This window comes from Procambarus clarkii, chromosome 85, assembly GCF_040958095.1.
Source record: "Procambarus clarkii isolate CNS0578487 chromosome 85, FALCON_Pclarkii_2.0, whole genome shotgun sequence".
Lineage (NCBI taxonomy): Eukaryota > Metazoa > Arthropoda > Malacostraca > Decapoda > Cambaridae > Procambarus > Procambarus clarkii.
Window position 1 is genome coordinate 9,499,712 of NC_091234.1, and position 24,955 is coordinate 9,524,666.

Genomic DNA, 24,955 nt, shown 5'->3' on the forward strand with positions numbered 1-24,955 from the left:
GACGCTGGTTGGTGAATTGGGCTTGATGTAGGAAGCGGAGAGGGTTGTGGTCTGAGAAGATGGTGGTAGACCTGGCGCCTTGTACGTACGGAGCGAAGTGTTGGAGGTTCAGGACGATGGATAGTAGCTCCTTTTCAATAGTGCTGTAGTTCCTCTGGTGTGGTTTCAGTTTATAGCTGTAATAGCTGACAGGTAGAACCTCCTCGCCTCGTTGTTGCATCAGGACACCACCAACGCCGGTACCACTGGCGTCGACATGAAGGACGAAAGGCTTGGTGATATCTGGAGAGGCGAGAATGGGATTAGAACAGAGGAGGAATTTGAGTTGTTCGAAAGCAACGGTTTGCTGCATGGTCCAATTATACCGTTGCTTGGGACTGGTTAATAGAATTAGAGGTGTGGCGACTGTACTGAAATTCCTCACAAACCTACGGTAGTAGGAGGCAAGACCAAGGAAGCGCAGGAGCTGCTTCCTGGTGGTAGGCTGTGGATACTGTTGGATGGCTTGAGTGCGTGAGTCTAACGGAGCTATGCTGCCACTCCCAATAACATGACCCAGATAACGCACTTTACCTTTCGCGAAAGTGGACTTGCCCAGGTTGATGGTGAGGTCGGCTGTCAGGAGCTTGGAGAACAGACGTCGCAGCTGGAGCAGATGTTCACTCCAGGTGTTGGAGGCTACGACGATATCGTCCAGGTAGGCGTATGTGTTATCCAAGCCCTGGATGACACGGTTGACAGCTCTCTGAAAGGTGGCCGGGGCATTACATAGTCCGAAAGGAAGGCGTTCATATCTGAAAAGTCCAAAAGGAGTGATGAAGGCAGATATCTCTTTAGCTCGCTCCGTTAGACACACTTGATAGTACCCCTTAAGCAAGTCCACTTGGGACAAGTACTGGGCACTACCAATGGCATCAAGGATGTCATCTATCCTTGGCAAGGGGTAAGCATCCTTGACAGTTACATTGTTCAGTTTACGATAGTCGGTACATAACCGCACCTTACCTTGGGGTTTGGGCACCAAGATACAAGGTGAGGCCCAGGGGGACTCACGAGGTGTAGCCAGTCCATGATCCAAGAGGTACTGCACCTCAGCACGCATGACTTCCTTCTTGCTCGGGCTGATTCGGTAGAAGGGTTGACGAATCGGCCGGGTGTCGGGGAGCAGTTGGATGTCGTGCTGGGTAACATTACACTCTTGGGGGTCATCTCGGAACAACTCTTGATGTTCTCTGAAGATCTTGACGAGAGGTGCACTATGATTATCCTGAAAGTATTTGGGAAGATCATTAAGGATTTCGGAATTAGAAAGCGCTGACTCCTTGTCAGTGCTTTCGGGAGGAGAAGCTGGGAAGGTCTCACTGTGGATGAAGGGTTCTGTGAAGGTGGAATAGTTAATTAGGACAGTGGGAGGAGTACCATTATATTGCTTCAGGAGGTTGACGTGGCACAGCTGGGTCTTCCGCCGCCTATCTGGAGTCTCTATTACGTAGTTGTTGTTATTCCTGCACTCTTTGACGCGGTAGGGTCCTGAAAACCTGTTTTGGAAAGGTGAACCTGGGATAGGGAAGTATGCAAGGACGAAGTCTCCCGGCTTCAATTTTCTTACTTTGCTGGTCTGGTCGTAATGAATCTTCATTCTCTCCTGGGCTTTCAATAGATTATCATGGGCAAAGCGGTGGACTCTCTCTAGAATATGTTGAAGGTTTTGAAGAAACTGGGGCACATTCTGATGCTCACTGAAGGTGGCATCTCGGAGAGAGTCTTTGAAAGCCTTAAGGGGAGTACGGCACTTACGGCCGTAGAGCATCTCATAAGGAGATACTCCTAGGGACTCATTGGGGAGACTTCTGTAAATACACATTATAAGGTCAATCTGCTTATCCCAATCCTTAGAGGTTTCACTACAAAACTTTTTCAAGAGTGCTTTGATAGTCTGATGACTACGTTCAAGAGAACCCTGTGAAGCAGGATGATAGGGGCTGGACAATACCTGTTTGATGTTGAACTCCTCCAGTGTCCTTTTGAAGAGATCACTGGTGAAGTTGGTACCACAGTCGCTCTGAATCTCCCTGGGAAATCCGTATTGAGTGAAGATCTTCAATAGATGTTTTATAACCGTAGCAGCCGTGATGTTCTTCACTGGAACTGCTATGGGAAATCTGGTGGTAGGACACAGGATGGTTAGGATGTAGGCGTTACCCGAACTGGTCCGAGGTAAAGGACCAACACAGTCTATTATGAGTCTGTGGAAAGGTTCCGCAGGCACCTGTATGGGAATCAGTGGCGCTCTGGGAATGGAGATGTTCGGTTTGCCTGCCATCTGACATATATGACACTGTTTTACGTACTGTTTGACGCTATTTACCATACCTGGCCAGTAGTAGTCTTGACGAATTCCATGGTAAGTCTTGTTGAAGCCGTAGTGGGAGAGTGCTCCGTGGGCCAGGTGTAGAATAGTGGGCCGCAGGCTGGTAGGAATCACAAGTTGGTCGATGTTGGCCCAATCGTCCTCCTCCTTCAGTTTATTGGGTCTATATCTGCGGTAGAGCAAGTCGTTCTCTAGGAAGAACCCAGGAATACTGTCGGGTTGAGTCTCAGCCTGGAAAAACAATGGTGTTAAAGTAAGATCTTCCCTCTGCAACTTACGGAACTCCAACTTGGTCAGATGCGGGGGTAGTTTCTGAGGGTCTTGAGGGACAGCGGTAGCAGTAGAGTCAGCTGGCTGTGGACGTGCGGCTTGTGCACGGGTGGTCACGAGAACCGGAGGAGAAACTTCATCACTCTCTTGAACCTCTACTGGAACATACTCTAGAATAGGGTTACTTGGCACAGAGTTACACACCTGGGGTTTGTCCATGACGATCAGGTTGGTCGGTTGCAGGTCTTCTGCCAAGTCGTTGCCTAGGAGAAGTTGCACTCCAGGCATGGGAAAAGGCTTTTCCCTGACGGCGACTTGGACTTCTCCCTTCACGTAGGGACAATCCAGGTGGACTCGGGCGAGAGGGTATGGAGTGGTAGCAGTGAGGTCAGTGATGAAGACAGTTTCTCCGGTGTAGACGATGTTGGGCACAGCCGACTTCAAGATGATCGATTGAAGAGCCGCTGTGTCCCTCAAGATCTTCAATTTGAAACGTCCCTCCGGATTTGAACCGTTGGCAGAGACAGTTCCAGTATACAGGTGGTTACTGAAAAGAGAAAGATCATTAACATTAACACCAACATTCATCACAGGCTTACCGGACTTAGGAGGAGTTGGTTTGGGTTTTTGTTGGTCAGTGGTTCCCTTGTATTGAGACTTACCACACTTGTCTATGGTATGTCCATAGAGTCTACAATACTTGCAGTACAGTTGTGAACCAGCTTGATCGGGGCTCACTTTCTCGTAACTGTACCACGACTTCTTACTGGAGGATGGTTCGGGTGTCAGCCAGTGGATGAGGCTGTAAGTGTCAGCCGACTTAGCACACTTCAGGTAGTCGGTTTCTTCTTTATCTGCTAAGTAGAGGCGGACAGGAGGCGGCACACGTCTCAAGAATTCTTCAACAAGCATCAGGTTGACGAGTTCTGTAAAAGTAGAGACATGTGCTGCTTCCAGCCATTTCATGAAATATCTCCGTTTCGTGTTAGCAAACTCAAGGAAGGTAGTGGTACTTGCCTTCAGGTGGTCACGGAATTTCCTTCTATAACTTTCAGTAGAGAGGAGGTAGGCGTCCAACACTGCTTGTTTCAGAGTCGGGTAGTCATTCTCAGACGCCAGAGTACTGAGTGTGACTGCAGCTCTACCTGTAAGATGGACTCTGAGAAGTGTGGCCCATTGGTCGACAGGCCAACTGAGTTGATTAGCAAGGGTTTCAAAGGTGGTAAAGAACACATCAACTTCTGCTTCTACAAAGGATGGCATTAACTTACTTGCATGTGATATATTAAAACTGACGGGAAGATTGGCAGTAGCTTGTTGGCGTTGAGTGAAGTGTGAAGTTTCCAAGGCGATTTCTCGTTGACGACACTCTAGAGCCAGAGTCGCTTGTTGCTTGTCATGTTCGCGTTGCATCTCCAACTCGCGTTGTTTGGTTTCAAGCTGTACGCGTTCCCGTTCACGGAGTAATGCGACCTCACGTTCGTGTTCTTCTCTCCTCAAGGCGGCCTCGCGTTCTTGTTCTTCTCTCCTCAAAGCAGCTTCGCGTTCTCTGAGGGTGATTTCTCGTTCTTGTTCTTCCCTCCGTATGGCAGCTGTTCGTTCTTGTTGTTCGAGGGCTTCCCTTTGCTGTTCGCGGGCGTCCCTTTGCTGCTCACGTTCAATCTTGGCCAGCTCTAGTTTGAGTTTCATCGTTGCCAAGTCAGTTTTATCTGCAATATAGTAAGTTTCATGAGTTTCAGAGTCTATCTTACCTTGCTCTAAATAGTAATCCAGCAACAGGTTGTGTAGGTCATTTTTGTTGGCTTGGTAGGGAACTTCTAGTTGATACTCATGTGCAAGAGTTTGTAATTCAGTCTTCTTGGCACGACTTAAAGTCCCTATTTCACCTGCTGGATTTACACGGAAAGCTTGGAGACGAAACATGGTGAAATTAGCAAATAAAGGTACAACGAATATTCAATAGTGAATGTCAGAAACAGGACAACGTGGCAACTGGTACCTATCCTGTGAGATCTTTAACAATTAAAGTTAAGTAAAAGATGTTAAATGATTAAATTAAATCAAGGGCGCAGGAAATCTTGTACCCGGTACTCATGTAAGAGGATAAGGGCAAGAAAATCCTACTAACAAATGAAACAGAGTTTCGAAAACAAATGAAACAGTAAATTGCCTCAAAAGTAAAATTGGTAGTCCAAGGATGTAGGCATACCTTGCCAAGTCTCTATAGGACATAAAGCAAGTTTTTCCTACTTAAATTAATATGATACTTACAGAATTAACGAACTTTTGTGCTCTGAAAAAGTAAGCTAATTCCCTACCGTTGTATGTATCATCATCTCTGACTGACGTGTAGGGGTGCGAGGTGTCAACTGGTGACGAGAACTGCTGCTGAGGTCCCAATTCAGCAACTAAAGTTCGAGCTAGAGGAACTATGGCCCTCTTTGTCCTCCTACAGTCAGATTGCAGAAGATTGGGTACTCTTGACCCGGGGCAGACCAAAGTACCAGGGTACCAATATGATGATCTGTCAAAAATGAGAAATATCCAAGGGACAAAGATGGTAAACACGAGTAATAACACGGAGGGAGAGATGACCAATTAAGAGTATGACTGAGGCCTGCAGTCACCACGTAATCCAAAGTTGTCTCACCTTCACTATATGTTACTCTTGTAATGCACAATACACCGCACCATATAAGAAATGAAATTGAATATGAAAAATAGTAAAAGCTACGTTAACAAAGTTAAATATGCTTACCATAAATTACCACTTGGTACCAGTACCTGAGTGAAGCTCCTAGGACAGGCCCCCATATAATATGTGATGGTAACGCGTTGGTGTTCGGCTGTTCAAAGCTAGGGGTATGGCCTCGTCACATAGTATAAAAAAAAATAGAAAATCTGGAACTTCGTCTGTGGTAAGGTAAGGAGAAGACACACAAAACACAAGTAAATTTTAACAATGGAATTTTAATTACGTTAAATAAATCAAAACATGAATAAAATGGACTTACAAATTCGTATAATAAAATCAATCAAAATAATAAGAATAATTAAATGACAATGAAAAGTTACGTTAAGACAAGTGAGCAAAATAACAAGAAGTGCAATATACAAGTAAATGAGAGGTGCGGGAATATCGGCTTTAACCCTTGCACTGCTCACCTATTTTCGGCAAAAACGTCTTGGTGCAATTGACAAGGACATATTTTTGTTATTTTTACAAATGTTCAGGTAAATTTAATGTCAAAATGTTTCCAAAGTCAACTATTTCCATTTCAAAACAAAAATAGTAATGAAAACATTAAAAAACATTAAAATATAGCCAAATTAAAAAACAAAAAGCACAACTCTCTGAGCGCCTAAAGGCGCTTTGCGCAGTGCAGTGGTTAAGCTATCACCTCTCTTAGTACACGTACGCCAAAGCTTACGTCTAGCAGGGAGAAGTGTTAACTGTGTGAAAGCACTGAATATTCTGAGGACTGAGGTCGTGGCGGCCCCAGACATCAAGTAGTATGGTGGGCGAGTGCAGTTGCAGCCAGACCGGCGACCAATCAGCGAGGAGCCGGCAGCAAGACGGGTAGTTTGGCGGTTTGAGTCTGAGCAGGTGTCCCTGGCTGCATACGTTTTGCTCTCTGGCAAACCTTGCTGGTGTTGTTGTCGTTGTTGGACATTTCTTCCATAGTAGTTTTTTATAGATGTAACGACGTATTTGTGGAGGGAAGAGCAGGCTCAATCTCTTGAAGGAGATTATCGTCACAATATGTATATATATATATATATATATATATATATATATATATATATATATATATATATATATATATATATATATATTTATATATATATATATATTTATAAATATATATATATATATATATATATATATATATATATATATATATATTTCCAAGGATTCTAATAATGGAACCAGAAACTTTGCCAGTTTATAATTAAAAGTGCCAATCGCTGATAGAATAGGACGAATCGGTATACCGATTCGGTATACATAATCGGTATACCGATTGGCACTTTTAATTATAAACTGGCAAAGTTTCTGGTTCCATTATTAGAACCATTAACGCATAATGAATTTACTGTGAGAAATTCACAGGATTTTGTAAAAGAACTTTCCTCTTTAAATTTTGAGTTCCCAACTATAATGGCCAGTTTCGATGTTGAATCACTTTTTACTAATATTCCTTTGTTGGAAACCATTGATATCTGTGTAAGTCAATTATTTGCTGACACTAACTTAGTGTCTGGATTTTGTAGTAAAATATTCAGACGGCTGTTAGAAATAGCAGTTAAAGACTCCATCTTTATGTTTAATAATATTTATTATAAACAAATTGATGGAGTAGCAATGGGGTCTCCTTTAGGTCCTGCACTGGCTAATGCTTTTTTGAGTTTTCATGAAATAAATTGGCTTGATAATTGTCCTTCGGCCTTTAAACCAGTCTTGTACAGGAGATATGTAGATGACACTTTTTTGCTGTTTAAAGACCAATGTCATATTGAGAAATTTAGAGAGTATCTTAATGCACAACACAGTAATATACGTTTTACTGCAGAGTGTGAAGTTGATAATTCATTGTCGTTTCTTGATGTAAAAGTGAATAACCTTAATGGGTTCAACACTAATGTTTTTAGGAAACCAACCTTTACTGGTTTAGGTTTAAATTTTAATTCTTTTGTTCCTGATATTTTAAAGAAAAATGCAATTAACACTCTACTGAATAGGGCCTTTGTTTTATGTTCTAATTGCAATAACTTTGATCAAGAAATTAATTTTCTTGTGAAATTTTTTTCAAATAATGGTTATCCTTTGCATATGGTTTATACCTTTATAAGGAATTTCTTATATAAGAAGTTTCACCCATCGTGTAGGATTACTACAGTGGAAAGGGATCTTAAATATATTAAATTACCATTTTATGGCAGTATTAGCTTTTCTGTAAGGAGTCGTTTGAGGAGACTGTTGCAGCAGTGTTATCCTCAAGTAGACTTTAGATTTATTTTTGTCAACACAAATACCATAGGCTCTTATTTTAAATTTAAAGATAAAGTGCCTACCCCCTTGTGCTCAAATGTCGTATATATGTATAATTGTTCCATCTGTAATGCTGGATATATCGGGAGTTCCATTCGGAACTTTAAGATTAGGATACTTGAGCACCGGGGATTATCTTTTAGGACTGGATTACCATTGTCTAAACCAGCATTTTCGGAGATTAGAAACCATTGTTATGAGTTTGATCATTCTCTGCTGGAATCTGATTTTAAAATTCTGGACACTTGTATGAGTGGCCAGTCAGATTTGAGAGTAATGGAATCCTTATATATAAAGGAGCTGCGGCCTCTGTTAAATAGCAACCTTTCAGCTGTTCAATTGTACACTGTATAGTGCACAGTAGGCCCTGTAATTTGATTTATAGTTCTTTTTGGTAGTTTAATTTTATTATAATTTTGTTTAGTTTACCATGTCTTTGCCCTTTCTTACTTATTTCAAGTCTTGACATTGTACATTAATATAATATTTTATTTAGGATATATAATACATTTTTTGGTATTCAATTTTATTTAATATTTGAGTTTTTTATAAGATTTTGGTTAGTACTTTATAATTGTCGTTTATTCTGTTTGTATTTTACATACATTTTTTGTAGATTTGTAGTCATTATATAAATATTTGTTATAGTGTTTAGTATCTATGTGTTAGGTATCAAGTTTCACTTCTGATCACTTCACGTAAGTTTAATAGAATGGTTTGTTTTAGTAGTTATAAATTTCATCTTGTAGTTTATTGGATTTTTAAATTAGCTTTAATATATGTGACAGTTAATAAGTTTTATTTGTATTGATCACCTTAAGTGCGCTTAAGTGTCTTGTTTTTTTAAGCATTTTCCTTTCTTTGATAGGCAATTATATTCAGTATGAGTTCTTTGTTTACCAGTTATTTGATTGTGATTTCTGTTTTTTCTTTTAGATCTGATGATGAATACGAGAAGTATTCGAAACGTTATGCATTTTAAAGTAAAGAATCTGAAACAAGATGTTCAGTATATCCCTGGTTTTCCTATTCATCTTAAAATTAAGATTCCCGAAGGGAACATCGATCATAATTATATATATGACAATGTCAGACCACGGAGGAAAATGAAACAGGAATTTCCTTAAGTACTTTCGTATATTAAATGCATCTTCAGAAGGAATACATTAAATACATCTTTTTCTGAAGATGTATTTAATATACGAAAGTACTTAAGGAAATTCCTGTTTCATTTTCCTCCGTGGTCTGACATTGTCACATTCTTAATCACGTGTTTATTTTCGTGATATACACACATAAATATATATATATATATATATATATATATATATATATATATATATATATATATATATATATATATATATATGTGTGTGTGTGTGTGTACATACAAAAGAATGGGGGTGGTAGGAGAAGATAATATTAGTGTTCAGTGAGAAACCACAAGGTCTCCTCTGAATACTTTTTATTTTCTTCTCCGAGGCTATGGGTCCCCACATTGGCACCAGAGGTGGTACCCTCACAAACTTTATATATATATATATATATATATATATATATATATATATATATATATATATATATATATATATATATATATATATATATATATATATATAAATATATATATATATATATATATATATATATATATAAATATATATATATATATATATTTTTTTTTACTTTTTACTTTTTACTTTTTTACTGTTTACTATTTTACTGTTACTTTTTGGCAATGCATGCTTAGGTGTACCAGACAGAGGAGGCAAGACACTGGCCTCATCCGTCAATAAAGCAATTAGGGATTTTCCTAGGGCTGACAACCTAGTCCGCCTCCCCAAACACACCAAACACCGCCGAGGCAGACCAAGTACGACAATCAGCGACAACAGTAAATTAGGTACCCAAGTCAGCAAGAAAATTGAAGAGGGCAATACAGTCGGGGCACTCAGGTTAATCACAAGCGAGGACAAAATTTTGCCCAGGGATGAAACCACAGCCCAAGCACTGAGAGAAAAACACCCCGTCAGGGCCGTAGGTGGACCTCCCCCACAGGTCAGGCTCGCCCCTAACCAGGAACCTCTCGTCCTCCGGGAGTCAGAGGTTTATAAAGCTATCGTTTCATTTCCCCCGGGCTCCTCAGGAGGCTACACAGGGGTAAGACCTCAACATGTGAAGGAAATGGTGAACCCTGTTCTTGGCCCAGCTGCAGAAGCGCTCCTGACAGAAATCACAACGTTTGTCAACAACTGCCTCGCCGGGTTAATCCCTGATGAAATCAAACCATTCTTCTTTGGTGCATCCCTATGTGCCCTCAAAAAGAAGGGGGGAGGAATCAGACCCATTGCCGTTGGTAATACCCTTCGCCGCCTAGTTGCAAGGGCTGCTGTCAGAAGTATCCGAACGGAAGCAGCCACCATGCTGCAACCCAACCAGCTGGGGTTTGGAGTCCCCCAAGGCTGTGAAGCAGCGGCTCATGCTGCACGAGCCTACATTAGCTCTCTTACTGAAGACCAGGCAGTAGTAAAATTAGATTTTAAAAACGCTTTCAACTCGGTCAAAAGGGAAGCAATCCTCACTGCAGTCCAGGAACATTGCCCAAGCATTCTCCCGTTTGTGTCAGCAGGCTACAGCAAAGACTCAACCCTTCTGTTTGGCAAACATGAAGTCACCTCAGCAGAGGGAATTCAACAGGGTGACCCACTTGCACCGTTCCTCTTTTGCATAGCGGTTCGAGAAATTACAACCAGACTGTCCAGCGAGCTCAACATCTGGTTCCTGGATGATGGCACTCTGGCAGGCACACAAGATTCCCTGCTAGAAGACTTACAGCTGGTGAAGACACGGGGGGAGTCCATGGGTCTCGTTCTTAGCCCCTCCAAGTGCGAAATTATTGCATCTAGTGAAGTAATCATTAGAGCAGTGAAATCAGTTCTACCAGAAGCCTCAGTCGTTAAACCTACCGACAGCACACTACTCGGAGCACCTCTGGGCCACAATGCCATTGCTGCAGTCCTTGACGAAAAGTTTAGAGACCTAAAGAGGATGGAAGAGAGAATTGGGGACTTGGACTCCCACGATGCCCTCTACCTTCTCACAAAGTGCCTTACCTTGCCCAGGCTAACATACTTCTTAAGGTGTGCACCAACATTTGGCAACCCACTTCTAAATCAATATGATGAGCTCCTCAGGTCAATATTCAGGAAGGCGCTCAACCTAGATTTAGATGACAGTCAGTGGGACCAAGCAACACTACCAGGGAGATTTGGAGGGATAGGCATACGAAAGGCAACTGAGGTAGCACTTCCAGCATTCTTATCCTCATGTACAGCAGCCAACGAATTGGTAGGGCAGATCCTACCAGAGCGTATGAGAGAGACAGCGGGAACTCATGATCAAACGTTCATCGAAGCAGCCAGACAATGGGACACCATTGCACACCCTCAACCCCGACCACAAGTCCCAAAAGACCACAAGCAGGCCCACTGGGATAGCCCCATAATGGAAAAGACTGTCACAGCAATGATTGACAACGCTGATGCTGAAAACAAAGCCCGCCTCCTAGCGGTAACAGCACCCCACGCCGGGGATTTTTTATTTGCTGTGCCCAATGCAGCCCTGGGAACTCGCCTCAGTCATGACGCTCTCCGCATTGGAGTTGCCCTTCGCCTTGCCGCCCCCATCCTCACCGAACATAGGTGCATCTGCGGAACTGCGATGGCAGACCAATATGGTCGTCATGGTCTGGTATGTCGTAAATCACAGGGTAAAATTGCAAGACATGAAGAAGTCAACGACATCATCAAGAGGAGCCTCGCCACAGCCCGCTGCCCAGCACAAAGAGAACCACACTTATCCAGACCTAACGACCCTCAGAAGCGCCCTGATGGGGTCACCTTGCTACCTTGGAAGGATGGTAAGCAAGTGGTATGGGAATACACGTGCGCTGCCACACTGGCCAGTACCTACCTCCACTACAGCACACGTGAAAGCGGTGGTGCTGCTTCTTTCAGGGAATCGCAGAAAATTATTAAATACAGAGGTCTAGCACACTGCTACAGCTTTGTTCCGATCGGCTCGGAGACCCTCGGTTCGTGGGGAAAATGTGCATTGAAGTTCCTGAAGGAATTGGGGGACAAATTGATCAGCGCTACAAAAGACCAGAGAGCAAAAAGTTTCTTGTTCCAGCGCCTCAGTGTTGCGATTCAGAGGGGAAATGCCTGCTGCGTCTTGGGCACTAGTCCAACTTCAGAGGAATTCGAAGAAGTGTTTGACTTGCAACAATGATCGAACCCGTCTGTGACATTCATCAATGTTTCCCATTGTTGTGTTTTTCAAGAGATCCATAACCTTTAAGCACCTTTTTGCATTATTATTTTTGTATCAACCCATGTATATCTTGTAACCATCAAATGCATAATAAAGCACAAAAAATATTTAAGGAAGGGGGTGGTAGGAGAAAAGCACACAGAAACTGTATTGGAGGGGATCTAAACATTCCCTCTAAAGCGTTATGCGTGGTTTCCTCCGAGGCTATGGGTCCCCCTTCTTCCAGCTAGAGGCGGTACTCCCTTCCATTTTCAAATATATATATATATATATATATATATATATATATATATATATATATATATATATATATATATATATATATATATATATATATATATATATATATATGTCGTACCTAATAGCCAGAACGTACTTCTCAGCCTACTATTCAAGGCCCGATTTGCCTAATAAGCCAAGTTTTCATGAATTAATGTTTTTTCGTCTACCTAACCTACCTAACCTAACCTAACCTAGCTTTTTTTTGCTACCTAACCTAACCTTACCTATATATATAGGTTAGGTTAGGTTAGGTAGGGTTGGTTAGGTTTGGTCATATATCTACGTTAATTTTAACTCCAATAAAAAAAATTGACCTCATACATAGAGAAAAGGGTTGCTTTATCATTTCATAAGAAAAAAATTATAGTAAATATATTAATTCAGGAAAACTTGGCTTATTAGGCAAATCGGGCCTTGAATAGTAGGCTGAGAAGTGAGTTCTGGCTACTAGGTACGACATATATATATATATATATATATATATATATATATATATATATATATATATATATATATATATATATATATATATATATATATATATATATATAGGGGTACCACCACTGGTTTAATTAAAGGGACCCACATTTATATATATATATATATATATATATATATATATATATATATATATATATATATATATATATATATATATATATATATATATATATATTAGTATATTTTGGTAGCAGTCTTTCCTGCTTTCCTGTAGACATATATTATTAAATATGACCGAAAAAGTCAGATTAATAATTCTAACACGAATTTTCTCAATCTTTCGTACATTACGCTTCACTGTTGGAGGGAAATCAAAAATCACTTCTCCAAAATTCATTTTTATTTCTAGTCTGACGCGACACGGGCGCGTTTCGTAAAACTTATTACATTTTCAAAGACTTCACAAATACACAACTGATTAGAACTTGCGTTTCCCTGATTTTATATCTACATTTGAGTGAGGTGGGAAGGGTGATGTGGCATTAACACAAGACAGAACACTAGGGGATATTAATAGGGTATTAAAAGTATCAACACAAGACAGAACAGAAACAATGGGTATTGAATAGAAGTGTTTGTAGAAAGCCTATTGCTCCATATTTCTTGATGCTTCTATATTGGAGCGGAGTCTTGAGGTGGGTAGAATAAAGTTGTGCAATAATTGGCTGTTGATTGCTGGTGTTGACTTCTTGATGTGTAGTGCCTCGCAAACGTCAAGCCGCCTGCTATCGCTGTATCTATCGATGATTTCTGTGTTGTTTACTAGGATTTCTCTGGCGATGGTTTGGTTGTGGGAAGAGATTATATGTTCCTTAATGGAGCTCTGTTGCTTATGCATCGTTAAACGCCTAGAAAGAGATGTTGTTGTCTTGCCTATATACTGGGTTTTTTGGAGCTTACAGTCCCCAAGTGGGCATTTGGAGGCATAGACGACGTTAGTCTCTTTTAAAGCGTTCGGTTTTGTGTCTGGAGAGTTTCTCATGAGTAGGCTGGCCGTTTTTCTGGTTTTATAGTAAATCGTCAGTTGTATCCTCTGATTTTTGTCTGTAGGGATAACGTTTCTATTAACAATATCTTTCAGGACCCTTTCCTCCGTTTTATGAGCTGTGGAAAAGAAGTTCCTGTAAAATAGTCTAATAGGGGGTATAGGTGTTGTGTTAGTTGTCTCTTCGGAGGTTGCATGGCTTTTCACTTTCCTTCTTATGATGTCTTCGATGAAACCATTGGATCTTATTTGTTTCATGTTATTTGCCATGATCTAACCATTGGATCATGGCATGTTTCAAGTCCATGTCAACTAAGACCCTCTGCTCGATGGTACCCATGTAGAAGTTTGCAAACAGGACACTTTACTTAACAATAGAACCGCTATAAAAGACACCTAAGGGAGAACCCATGGCAACCACCATCTACTTGCTTATACATGTTCCAATCTGGACTCAAGAATAGCGCATCTTTAGGGGGGTCGCCAGGGGTTCTACCCTAGGTGTCCTATTTGCGAACTTCTACATGGGTATCATAGAGCAGAGGGTCTTATTTGACATAGACTTGAAACCCGCCATATACCTGCAGGTATTTTCAAGACATTTGTATGCAGGTACCTGATGTCAGACGTCTGCAGCAGCGAAATGAGGCATTCGAGCAGAGTTCTGTGACAAGTTTCACTTACGAAATGGAGAATAATGGGAAGCTGCCCTTTCTAAATGTAACAGTCACGGAAAGGAGCGGAGGTTTCCGCACTGCAGTGTACACTAAGGAAACAAAAATAAGAATGTGCCTCAGTGCCAATAGTGCCTGCCCAGACAGGTACACGAGCAGTCTTGCCAACGCTTACGTCGACCGTGCTCTCAGTCACCAACACATCCTCCGAATTGACTGTACGTTTTAATACTAAGTGAAAATAAGTATAATTCCTGATTGTCATACTTAGTACATATTTGCACTTATGGGGCTGTTACATTTCTCTTCCCATTTTTGGAGGACGGGCTGCAGTCACAGCTCAGGATGAAAGCAAGTCGATGAAGAACTCTGTAGGGTTAGGCAAGTCCTAGTCAACAATGGCTTCTCTGACGGTTATGCTGAAGACGTCATAGGAAAAGGTCTGAAGGAAAGGTGAAAGGAAAGGTAAAACGCCATGCAACCTCTTGAAGAATCAACTAGCACAACACTTGTACCCCCTATCAGACTGTTTTACAGGAACTTCTTTTCGACGGCTCACAAAATAGAGGAAAGGGTCCTGAAAGATATTATTAATAAGAACCTTATTCCTAATGGCAAAAATCAGAAAATACGATTGACAGTTTACTACAAAAAAAAAAAAAAAAAAAAACGGCTAACCTACTCATGAAAAACTCGCAAGACACAAACAGAACGCCTTGAAGGAAACCAACGTCGTCTATGCCTTCACATGCCCACTTGAAGACTATAAGCCCCAAAGAACTCAGTATATAGGCATGACAACAACGTCTCTTTCTAGGCGATTAACAATGCACAAACAACATTGTAGATCTATACAATTTGCTTGTAAATTGTCAATTGTATTTTCTGATTTTTGCCTGTAGGGATAACGTTCCTATCAACAATATCTTTCAGGACCCTTTGCTCCATTTTATGAGCCATCGAAAAGAAGTTCCTGTTAAATAGTCTAATAGGGGGGTACAAGTATTGTGTTTGTTGGCTCTTCAGAGGTTGCATGGCGTTTCACCTTTCTTTTTATGATGTCTTCAACAAAACCGTTAGAGAAGCCGTTGTTGACTAGGACCTGCCTTACCTTATAGAGTTCTTCATCGACTTGCTTTTAACCAGAGCTGTGACTGAGAGCTTAGTCGACGTAAGCGTTGACAACACTCCTCTTGTACCTGTCTGGGCAGTCACTATTGGCATTGAGGCACATTCCTATGTTTGTTTCCTTAGTGTAGACTGCAGTGTGGAAGCCTCCGCTACTTTCCATGACTTTCATCCAGAAAGGGCAGCTTCCCATTATTCTAGATCTCGTAAGTGAAACTCAACACAGAATTCTGCTCAAATGCCTCCTCCAGCTGCTGCAGATGTCTGGTACCAGGTTCCTGCGTAAAAATGTCGTCAACATACCTGCAGTATATGGCCGGTTTCAAGTCATGTCAACTAAGACCCTCTGCTCGATAGTACCCACGTAGCAGTTCGCAAACAGGACACCTAGGGGAGAACCCATGGTGACCCCATCCACTTGCCTATACATGTGCCCATCTGGGCTCAAAGAAGGGTGCGTCTTTAGTGCAGGCTTGGAGTAATTTCCTCAGTGTGTTTTCTGGCATGTCAAGAGGAGTGCAAGCCGGGTCACGGTACACTCTGTCCGCTATCACCCCGATTATATTAGATATTAAGTCACTTCACATCCTCTCAGGTGTACCTTATATATTTAAAACTCTGAATTGTAATGCCAGTCCTGACCTTAAACGCTTCCTAGAAAGTTTTAACAGAACGCCATGCGCACCACACAAGAAACAAATACCTATTTGAGATTCCTAGAGTGCGACTTAACCAAACTTGAAATGCTCTGCAAATCAAGGGACTCAAAATGAGGAAGGACTTTCCCATTCACGTCAATGGCTATACCTCTCTCAATCAGTTTAAGAGCAAAACTAAGTACTACCTAATAAACTCCATATATCCTTCTTTACTCTCTAAATGTCAATCCACGTTTTGCTATATTCAGACAATACTGTTTGTTGAGCAACTTGTATAACTGCTTATTATCCGCCATATTGCCTACCCCCCCTTTTCCCTTTTTCAACTCAATTTATGCTTTGATCTCAATTAGTATTAAGTTTTACTCTTAACAGTTTTTCCCACACCTTGCCCAAAACGTTGTGCGTATTACTGGCTTTAGGCATTGTATGTACTAGCTTTATCTAGAAATCCAACTTTATGTTTGTAACTCATCTTTTGTGTATGAACTTTTACCTGATTAAACATATGATTTGATAATGATCCGGGACAGACCGAAACGTTGTAGTCTCCTCATCTTCTGGTGTGTGGTTCAGCCTTCTGACCTGTAATGCTAATCCTGCCCGTAAACGCTGCCTAAAGAGTTGTAACAGAACCCTTGGGCACCACACTAGAAACAAATATCTATATGATATTCAAAATGTGTGACTTAACCGAACGAAAAACAGCAAATCAAGGGTCCAAAAATGTGGAACTACCTTCCCAATCACGTCAAGGCCTGCCCATCTCTCAACCAGTTTAAGAAAAAACTAAGTACAGTACTACCAAATCAAGTTGATGTAACCTATCTGCTGTTCTGTTGGAATTGCTGCTGGTAATTCAACATGTAATTATTGTAATTTTTTCCCCCATATCTTGCTCAAAAAGTTGTATGTTTAATAACTTTAGGCATAGTATATCCTAGATTTATCTAAAAATCCAACATTCTGCTTGAATGGCACTTTGCATACAATAGGTATCATTCTGTTTTTGCATAATTCCTTATGTAAACTTGTTCATTTTTTTTGCACACAGCAATGTGCTGCTGCTCTATTTTATATGAAATATTACACAATGTAGATAAATAACTAACGATAAGTTCATCTAATATTCCCATCTCACAGGATGGTTAGGCATACATGGAGTCAGGGCAGCAAATAACAGCCTTAATACAAACACAAATCAACTCTGCGTAAAATACTAACTATATGTTCAAGGTACAAGCAAACACTCACTAAGAGAGGTTTTTACAGAAATTAGTTACTGATAAAGGGAAATCTTTACCTTATATAGTTATATTACTCCCTGACTGACATTAATAATTATCCAAGTCAGAAATCTATTCTAACTAAAGGAAGTAGATTATATTAGCCTGGAGAGGGGGATATCTGGGAGTTAAATACCCCAGAATTCCCACCTCTTTTAGGGCTCTGAGTATGGTGTAGTGGATACAAGTGCGTACCTGCCATCTTGATGGCCACGGTTCGGGTCTCCTGGTGGGTGTGTGTGTCTAAAGTTCTATACTTCAAAACTTGTGGTTTAAAGCAAGTCAGTGCATTAAGAATGGACACCATGTTCTTCCATATAACAGGGCTCGATGGAAAACGTGAGTGATCCCTCACTGTCTCGTTGCCTGGAGAGGGGGGGGGGGGGAGATATCTTGCAGTTAAATACCCTGGAATTCCCACCTCTTTTAGGGTTCTGAGTATGGTGCAGTGGATACAAGTGCATACCTGCCATCTTGATGGGACAGGGTTCGAGTCTCCACGAAGAACCGGAGCCATCCGAGGCAGGCGAAGCACCCGAAGCACGAACCACAGACGCCATATCTGTAGTGGAGGCCGAAACACCGGCACTGGCATCCTCAGGCAAAAATGTGTTTAAAGCAAGTCAGTGTATTAAGCATGGACACCGTGTTCTCCCATATAACAGGGCTTGATGGAAAACGTGAGTGATCCCTCACTGTCTCGTTGCCTGGAGAGACCATAGCTTCTCCCCTTCCCCTTTCCTTCCCTCGTTTTTCTTTCCCTCCCTTGTTTCCTTCCTCTCCCCCTCCCATTTGTCAGTCCGACAATCTGATCATTCTTCCCCTCCCACTGTTGCCCTCTTCCTATCATAAAACGATTTATTTATTTATTTACAAGAAGGTACAGTTGAATTGAAATTGAAATAAGCTTATTGAGGGATTTGTGAAATTACGTAATAATGGTATTTTGACATTCTTATTATCTGTTACCAACTGGCTTCCCTGAAGCAACTCCAAAGATATCTTCTATTTGAAAAGAATTGTAAAATTTGTCCTTTATCTTTGAACTTCATACAAGATAACGATTTCATGAGCGCTTGAGTGAGTAAATAAACATTGACCTGATAGTCTCATGACCAATGTCGTCGCTGCTCTGGGTAAACCACAAGTGGAGGACCACAAACAAAGAAGTCTAACTACAATAACCTTGAATTTCTTTGTTAGTGGTTGGACCACTCTGCTGGTAGTGTGGTGGCTCCTGCTGGTAATGTGGCTCCTGCTGGTAGTGTGGTTCCTGCTGGTAGTGTGGTGGCTCCTGCTGGTAGAGTGGTTCCTGCTGGTAGTATGGTGGCTCCCTGCAGGTAGTGTGGATCCTGCTGGTAATGTGGTGGCTCCTGCTGGTAGTGTGGCTCCTGCTGGTAGTGTGGTGGCTCCTGCTGGTAGTGTGGCTCCTGCTGGTAATGTGGTGGCTCCTGCTGGTAGTGTGGTGGCTCTTGCTGGTAGTGTGGTGGCTCCTGCTGGTAGTGTGGTGGCTCATGCTGGTAGTGCGGTGGCTCCTGCTGGAAGTGTGGTGGCTCCTGCTGGTAGTGTGGCTCCTGCTGGTAGTGTGGCTCCTACTGGTAGTGTGGTGGCTCTTGCTGGTAGTGTGGCCCCTACTGGTAGTGTGGTGGCTCTTGCTGAGATTGTGGTGGCTCATGCTGGTAGTGTGGCTCCTGCTGGTAGTGTGGTGGCTCCTGATGGTAGTGTAGTGGCTCCTGCTGGTAATGTGGCTCCTGCTGGTAGTGTGGCTCCTACTGGTAGTGTGGTTCCTGCTGGTAGTGTGATGGCTCCTGCAGGTAGTGTGGTGGCTCCTGCTGGTAGTGTGGCTCCTGCTGGTAGTGTGGCTTCTGCTTTTAGTGTGGCTCCTGCTGGTAGTGTGGCTCTTGCTGGTAGTGTGGTGGGTCTTGCTGGTAGTGTGGCTCCTGCTGGTAGTGTGATGGCTCCTACTGGTAGTGTGGTAGATCCTGCTGGTAGTGTGGCTCCTGCTGGTAGTGTGGTGGCTCCTGCTGGTAGTGTGGCTCCTGCTGGTAATGTGGTGGCTCCTGCTGGTAGTGTGGTGGCTCCTGCTGGTAGTGAGGCTCCTGCTGGTAGTGTGATGGCTCCTGCTGCTAATATGGTGGCTCCTGCTGGTAGTGTGGCTCCTGGTTGTAGTGTGGCTCCTGCTGGTAGTTTGGCTCCTGCTGGTAGTGTGCTGGCTCCTGCTGGTAATGTGGTGGCTTCTGCTGGTAGTGTGGCTCCTGCTGGTAGTGCGTTGGCTCCAGCTGGTATTGTGGTGGCTCCTGCTGGTAGTATGGTGGCTTCTGCTGGTAGTGTGGCTCCTGCTTGTAGTGTGGCTCCTGCTGGTTGTGTGGCTCCTACTGGTAGGGTGGTGGCTCCTGCTGGTAGTGTGGCCCATGCTGGTAGTGTGGTGGCTCCTGCTGGTAGTGTAGTGGCTCCTTCTGGTAGTGTGGCTCCTGCTGGTAGTGTGGTGGCTCCTGCTGGTAGTGTGGCTCCTGCTGGTAATGTGGTGGCTTCTGCTGGTAGTGTGGTGGCTCCTGCTGGTAGTGTGGTGGCTCCTGCTTGTAGTGTGGCTCCTGCTGGTAGTGTGGCTCCTGCTAGTAGTGTGGCTCCTGCTGCTAGTGTGGTGGCTCCTGCTGGTAGTGTGGTGGCTCTTGCTGGTAGTGTGGTGGCTCCTGCTGGTAGTGTAGCTCCTGCTGGTAGTGTGGTGGCTCCTGCTGGTAGTGTGGCTCCTGCTGGTAATGTGGTGGCTCCTGCTGGTAGTGTGGCTCCTGCTGGAAGTGTGGTGGCTCCTGCTGGTAGTGTGGCTCCTGCTGGTAATGTGGTGGCTCCTGCTGGTAGTGTGGTGGACTCCTGCCAGTAGTGTGGCTCTTGCTGGTAGTGTGGCTCCTACTGGTAGTGTGATGGCTCTTGCTGGTAGTGTGGTGGCTCCTGCTGGTAGTGTGGCTCCTGCTATTAGTGTGATGGCTCCTGCTGGTAGTGTGGTGGATCCTGCTGGTAGTGTGGCTCCTGCTGGTAGTGTGGCTCCTGCTGGTAGTGTGACTCCTACTCGTAGTGTGGCTCCTGTCGGTAGTGTGGCTCCTGCTGGTAGTGTGGCTCCAATTGGTAGTGTGATGGCTCCTGCTTTTAGTGTGGTGGTTCCTGCTGGTAGTGTGGCTCATGCTGGTAGTGTGGCTCCTGATAGTAGTGTGGCTCTTTCTGGAAGTGTGGTTGCTCCTGCTGGTAGTGTGGCTCCTGCTGGTAGTGTGATGGCTCCTTCTGGTAGTGTGGTGGATCCTGCTGGTAGTGTGGCTCCTGCAGGTAGTGTGGCTTCTGCTGGTAGTGTGACTCCTAATGGTAGTGTGGCTCCTGCTGGTAGTGTGGCTCCTGCTGGTAGTGTAACTCCTGCTGGTAGTGTGGCTCCTGCTGGTAGTGTGGCCCATGCTGGTAGTGTGGTGGCTCCTGCTGGTAGTGTAGTGGCTCCTTCTGGTAGTTTGGCTCATGCTGGTAGTGTGGTGGCTCCTGCAGGTTGTGTGGCTCCTGCTGGTAATGTGGTGGCTTCTGCTGGTAGTGTGGTGGCTCCTGCTGGTAGTGTGGTGGCTCCTGCTTGTAGTGTGGCTCCTGCTGGTAGTGTGGCTCCTGCTAGTAGTGTGGCTCCTGCTGGTAGTGTGGTGGCTCCTGCTGGTAGTGTGGTGGTTCTTGCTGGTAGTGTGGTGGCTCCTGCTGGTAGTGTGGCTCCTGCTGGTAGCGTGATGGCTTCTGCTGGTAGTGTGGATCCTGCTGGTAATGTGATGGCCCCTGCTAGTAGTGTGGTGGCTCCTGCTAGTAGTGTGGCTCCTGCTGGTAGTGTGGCTCCTACTGGTAGTGTGATGGCTCTTGCTAGTAGTGTGGTTGCTCCTGCTGCTAGTGTGGCTCCTGCTAGTAGTGTGACGGCTCCTGCTGGTAGTGTAGTGGCTCCTCCTGGTAGTGTGACTCCTACTGGTAGTGTGGCTCCTGCTGGTAGTGTGGCTCCTGCTGGTAGTGTGGCTCCTGCTGGTAGTGTGGCTCCTGCTTGTAGTGTAGTGGCTCCTGCTGGTAGTGTGGCTCTTGCTGGAAGTGTTGTTGCTCCTCCTGGTAGTGTGGCTCTTGATAGTAAAGTGATGGCTCCTTCTGGTAGTGTGGTGGATCCTGCTGGTAGTGTGGATCCTGCTGGTAGTGTGGGGTTTCTTGCTGGTAGTGTGGTGGCTCCTGCTGGTAGTGTGGTGGCTCCTGCTGGTAGTGTGGTGGCTGCTGCTGCGTAAAAATGTCGCCAACATACCTGCAGTATATGGCCGGTTTCAAGTCATGTCAACTAAGACCCTCTGCTCGATAGTACCCACGTAGCAGTTCGCAAACAGGACACCTAGGGGAGAACCCATGGTGACCCCATCCACTTGTCTATACATGTGCCCATCTGGGCTCAAAGAAGGGTGCGTCTTTAGTGCAGGCTTGGAGCAATTTCCTCAGTGTGTTTTCTGGCATGTCAAGAGGAGTGCAAGCCGGGTCACGGTACACTCTGTCCGCTATCACCCCGATTATATTAGATATTAAGTCACTTCACATCCTCTCAAGTGTACTTTATATATTTAAAACTCTGAATTGTAATGCCAGTCCTGACCTTAAACGCTTCCTAGAAAGTTTTAACAGAACGCCATGCGCACCACACAAGAAACAAATACCTATTTGAGATTCCTAGAGTGCGACTTAACCAAACTTGAAATGCTCTGCAAATCAAGGGACTCAAAATGAGGAAGGACTTTCCCATTCACGTCAATGGCTATACCTCTCTCAATCAGTTTAAGAGCAAAACTAAGTACTACCTAATAAACTCCATATATCCTTCTTTACTCTCTAAATGTCAATCCACGTTTTGCTATATTCAGACAATACTGTTTGTTGAGCAACTTGTATAACTGCTTATTATCCGCCATATTGCCTACCCCCCCTTTTCCCTTTTTCAACTCAATTTATGCTTTGATCTCAATTAGTATTAAGTTTTACTCTTAACAGTTTTTCCCACACCTTGCCCAAAACGTTGTGCGTATTACTGGCTTTAGGCATTGTATGTACTAGCTTTATCTAGAAATCCAACTTTATGTTTGTAACTCATCTTTTGTGTATGAACTTTTACCTGATTAAACATATGATTTGATAATGATCCGGGACAGACCGAAACGTTGTAGTCTCCTCATCTTCTGGTGTGTGGTTCAGCCTTCTGACCTGTAATGCTAATCCTGCCCGTAAACGCTGCCTAAAGAGTTGTAACAGAACCCTTGGGCACCACACTAGAAACAAATATCTATATGATATTCAAAATGTGTGACTTAACCGAACGAAAAACAACAAATCAAGGGTCCAAAAATGTGGAACTACCTTCCCAATCACGTCAAGGCCTGCCCATCTCTCAACCAGTTTAAGAAAAAACTAAGTACAGTACTACCAAATCAAGTTGATGTAACCTATCTGCTGTTCTGTTGGAATTGCTGCTGGTAATTCAACATGTAATTATTGTAATTTTTTCCCCCATATCTTGCTCAAAAAGTTGTATGTTTAATAACTTTAGGCATAGTATATCCTAGATTTATCTAAAAATCCAACATTCTGCTTGAATGGCACTTTGCATACAATAGGCATCATTCTGTTTTTGCATAATTCCTTATGTAAACTTGTTCATTTTTTTTGCACACAGCAATGTGCTGCTGCTCTATTTTATATGAAAATTTTACACAATGTAGATAAATAACTAACGATAAGTTCATCTAATATTCCCATCTCACAGGATGGTTAGGCATACATGGAGTCAGGGCAGCAAATACCAGCCTTAATACAAACACAAATCAACTCTGCGTAAAATACTAACTATATGTTCAAGGTACAAGCAAACACTCACTAAGAGAGGTTTTTACAGAAATTAGTTACTGATAAAGGGAAATCTTTACCTTATTTAGTTATATTACTCCCTGACTGACATTAATAATTATCCAAGTCAGAAATCTATCCTAACTAAAGGAAGTAGATTATATTAGCCTGGAGAGGGGGGATATCTGGGAGTTAAATACCCCAGAATTCCCACCTCTTTTAGGGCTCTGAGTATGGTGTAGTGGATACAAGTGCGTACCTGCCATCTTGATGGCCACGGTTCGGGTCTCCTGGTGGGTGTGTGTGTCTAAAGTTCTATACTTCAAAACTTGTGGTTTAAAGCAAGTCAGTGCATTAAGAATGGACACCATGTTCTTCCATATAACAGGGCTCGATGGAAAACGTGAGTGATCCCTCACTGTCTCGTTGCCTGGAGAGGGGGGGGGGGAGATATCTTGCAGTTAAATACCCTGGAATTCCCACCTCTTTTAGGGTTCTGAGTATGGTGCAGTGGATACAAGTGCATACCTGCCATCTTGATGGGACAGGGTTCGAGTCTCCACGAAGAACCGGAGCCATCCGAGGCAGGCGAAGCACCCGAAGCACGAACCACAGACACCATATCTGTAGTGGAGGCCGAAACACCGGCACTGGCATCCTCAGGCAAAAATGTGTTTAAAGCAAGTCAGTGTATTAAGCATGGACACCGTGTTCTCCCATATAACAGGGCTTGATGGAAAACGTGAGTGATCCCTCACTGTCTCGTTGCCTGGAGAGACCATAGCTTCTCCCCTTCCCCTTTCCTTCCCTCGTTTTTCTTTCCCTCCCTTGTTTCCTTCCCCTCCCCCTCCCATTTGTCAGTCCGACAATCTGATCATTCTTCCCCTCCCACTGTTGCCCTCTTCCTATCATAAAACGATTTATTTATTTATTTACAAGAAGGTACAGTTGAATTGAAATTGAAATAAGCTTATTGAGGGATTTGTGAAATTACGTAATAATGGTATTTTGACATTCTTATTATCTGTTACCAACTGGCTTCCCTGAAGCAACTCCAAAGATATCTTCTATTTGAAAAGAATTGTAAAATTTGTCCTTTATCTTTGAACTTCATACAAGATAACGATTTCATGAGCGCTTGAGTGAGTAAATAAACATTGACCTGATAGTCTCATGACCAATGTCGTCGCTGCTCTGGGTAAACCACAAGTGGAGGACCACAAACAAAGAAGTCTAACTACAATAACCTTGAATTTCTTTGTTAGTGGTTGGACCACTCTGCTGGTAGTGTGGTGGCTCCTGCTGGTAATGTGGCTCCTGCTGGTAGTGTGGTTCCTGCTGGTAGTGTGGTGGCTCCTGCTGGTAGAGTGGTTCCTGCTGGTAGTATGGTGGCTCCCTGCAGGTAGTGTGGATCCTGCTGGTAATGTGGTGGCTCCTGCTGGTAGTGTGGCTCCTGCTGGTAGTGTGGTGGCTCCTGCTGGTAGTGTGGCTCCTGCTGGTAATGTGGTGGCTCCTGCTGGTAGTGTGGTGGCTCTTGCTGGTA

General features: G+C 43.3%; 1 protein-coding gene across 1 annotated transcript in view; it reads left to right on the forward strand.

Moving 5' to 3' along the window:
- LOC138358654 (uncharacterized) overlaps positions 1-17,979 on the forward strand; it is a 40,969-nt gene extending 22,990 nt beyond the window's left edge. Inside the window, exon 2 of the mRNA XM_069316720.1 lies at positions 17,972-17,979. Within this exon, the coding sequence (XP_069172821.1) occupies positions 17,972-17,979 (8 nt within the window). The remainder of the gene's footprint in view (positions 1-17,971) is intronic.
- The last annotated feature ends 6,976 nt before the right edge of the window (positions 17,980-24,955 follow it).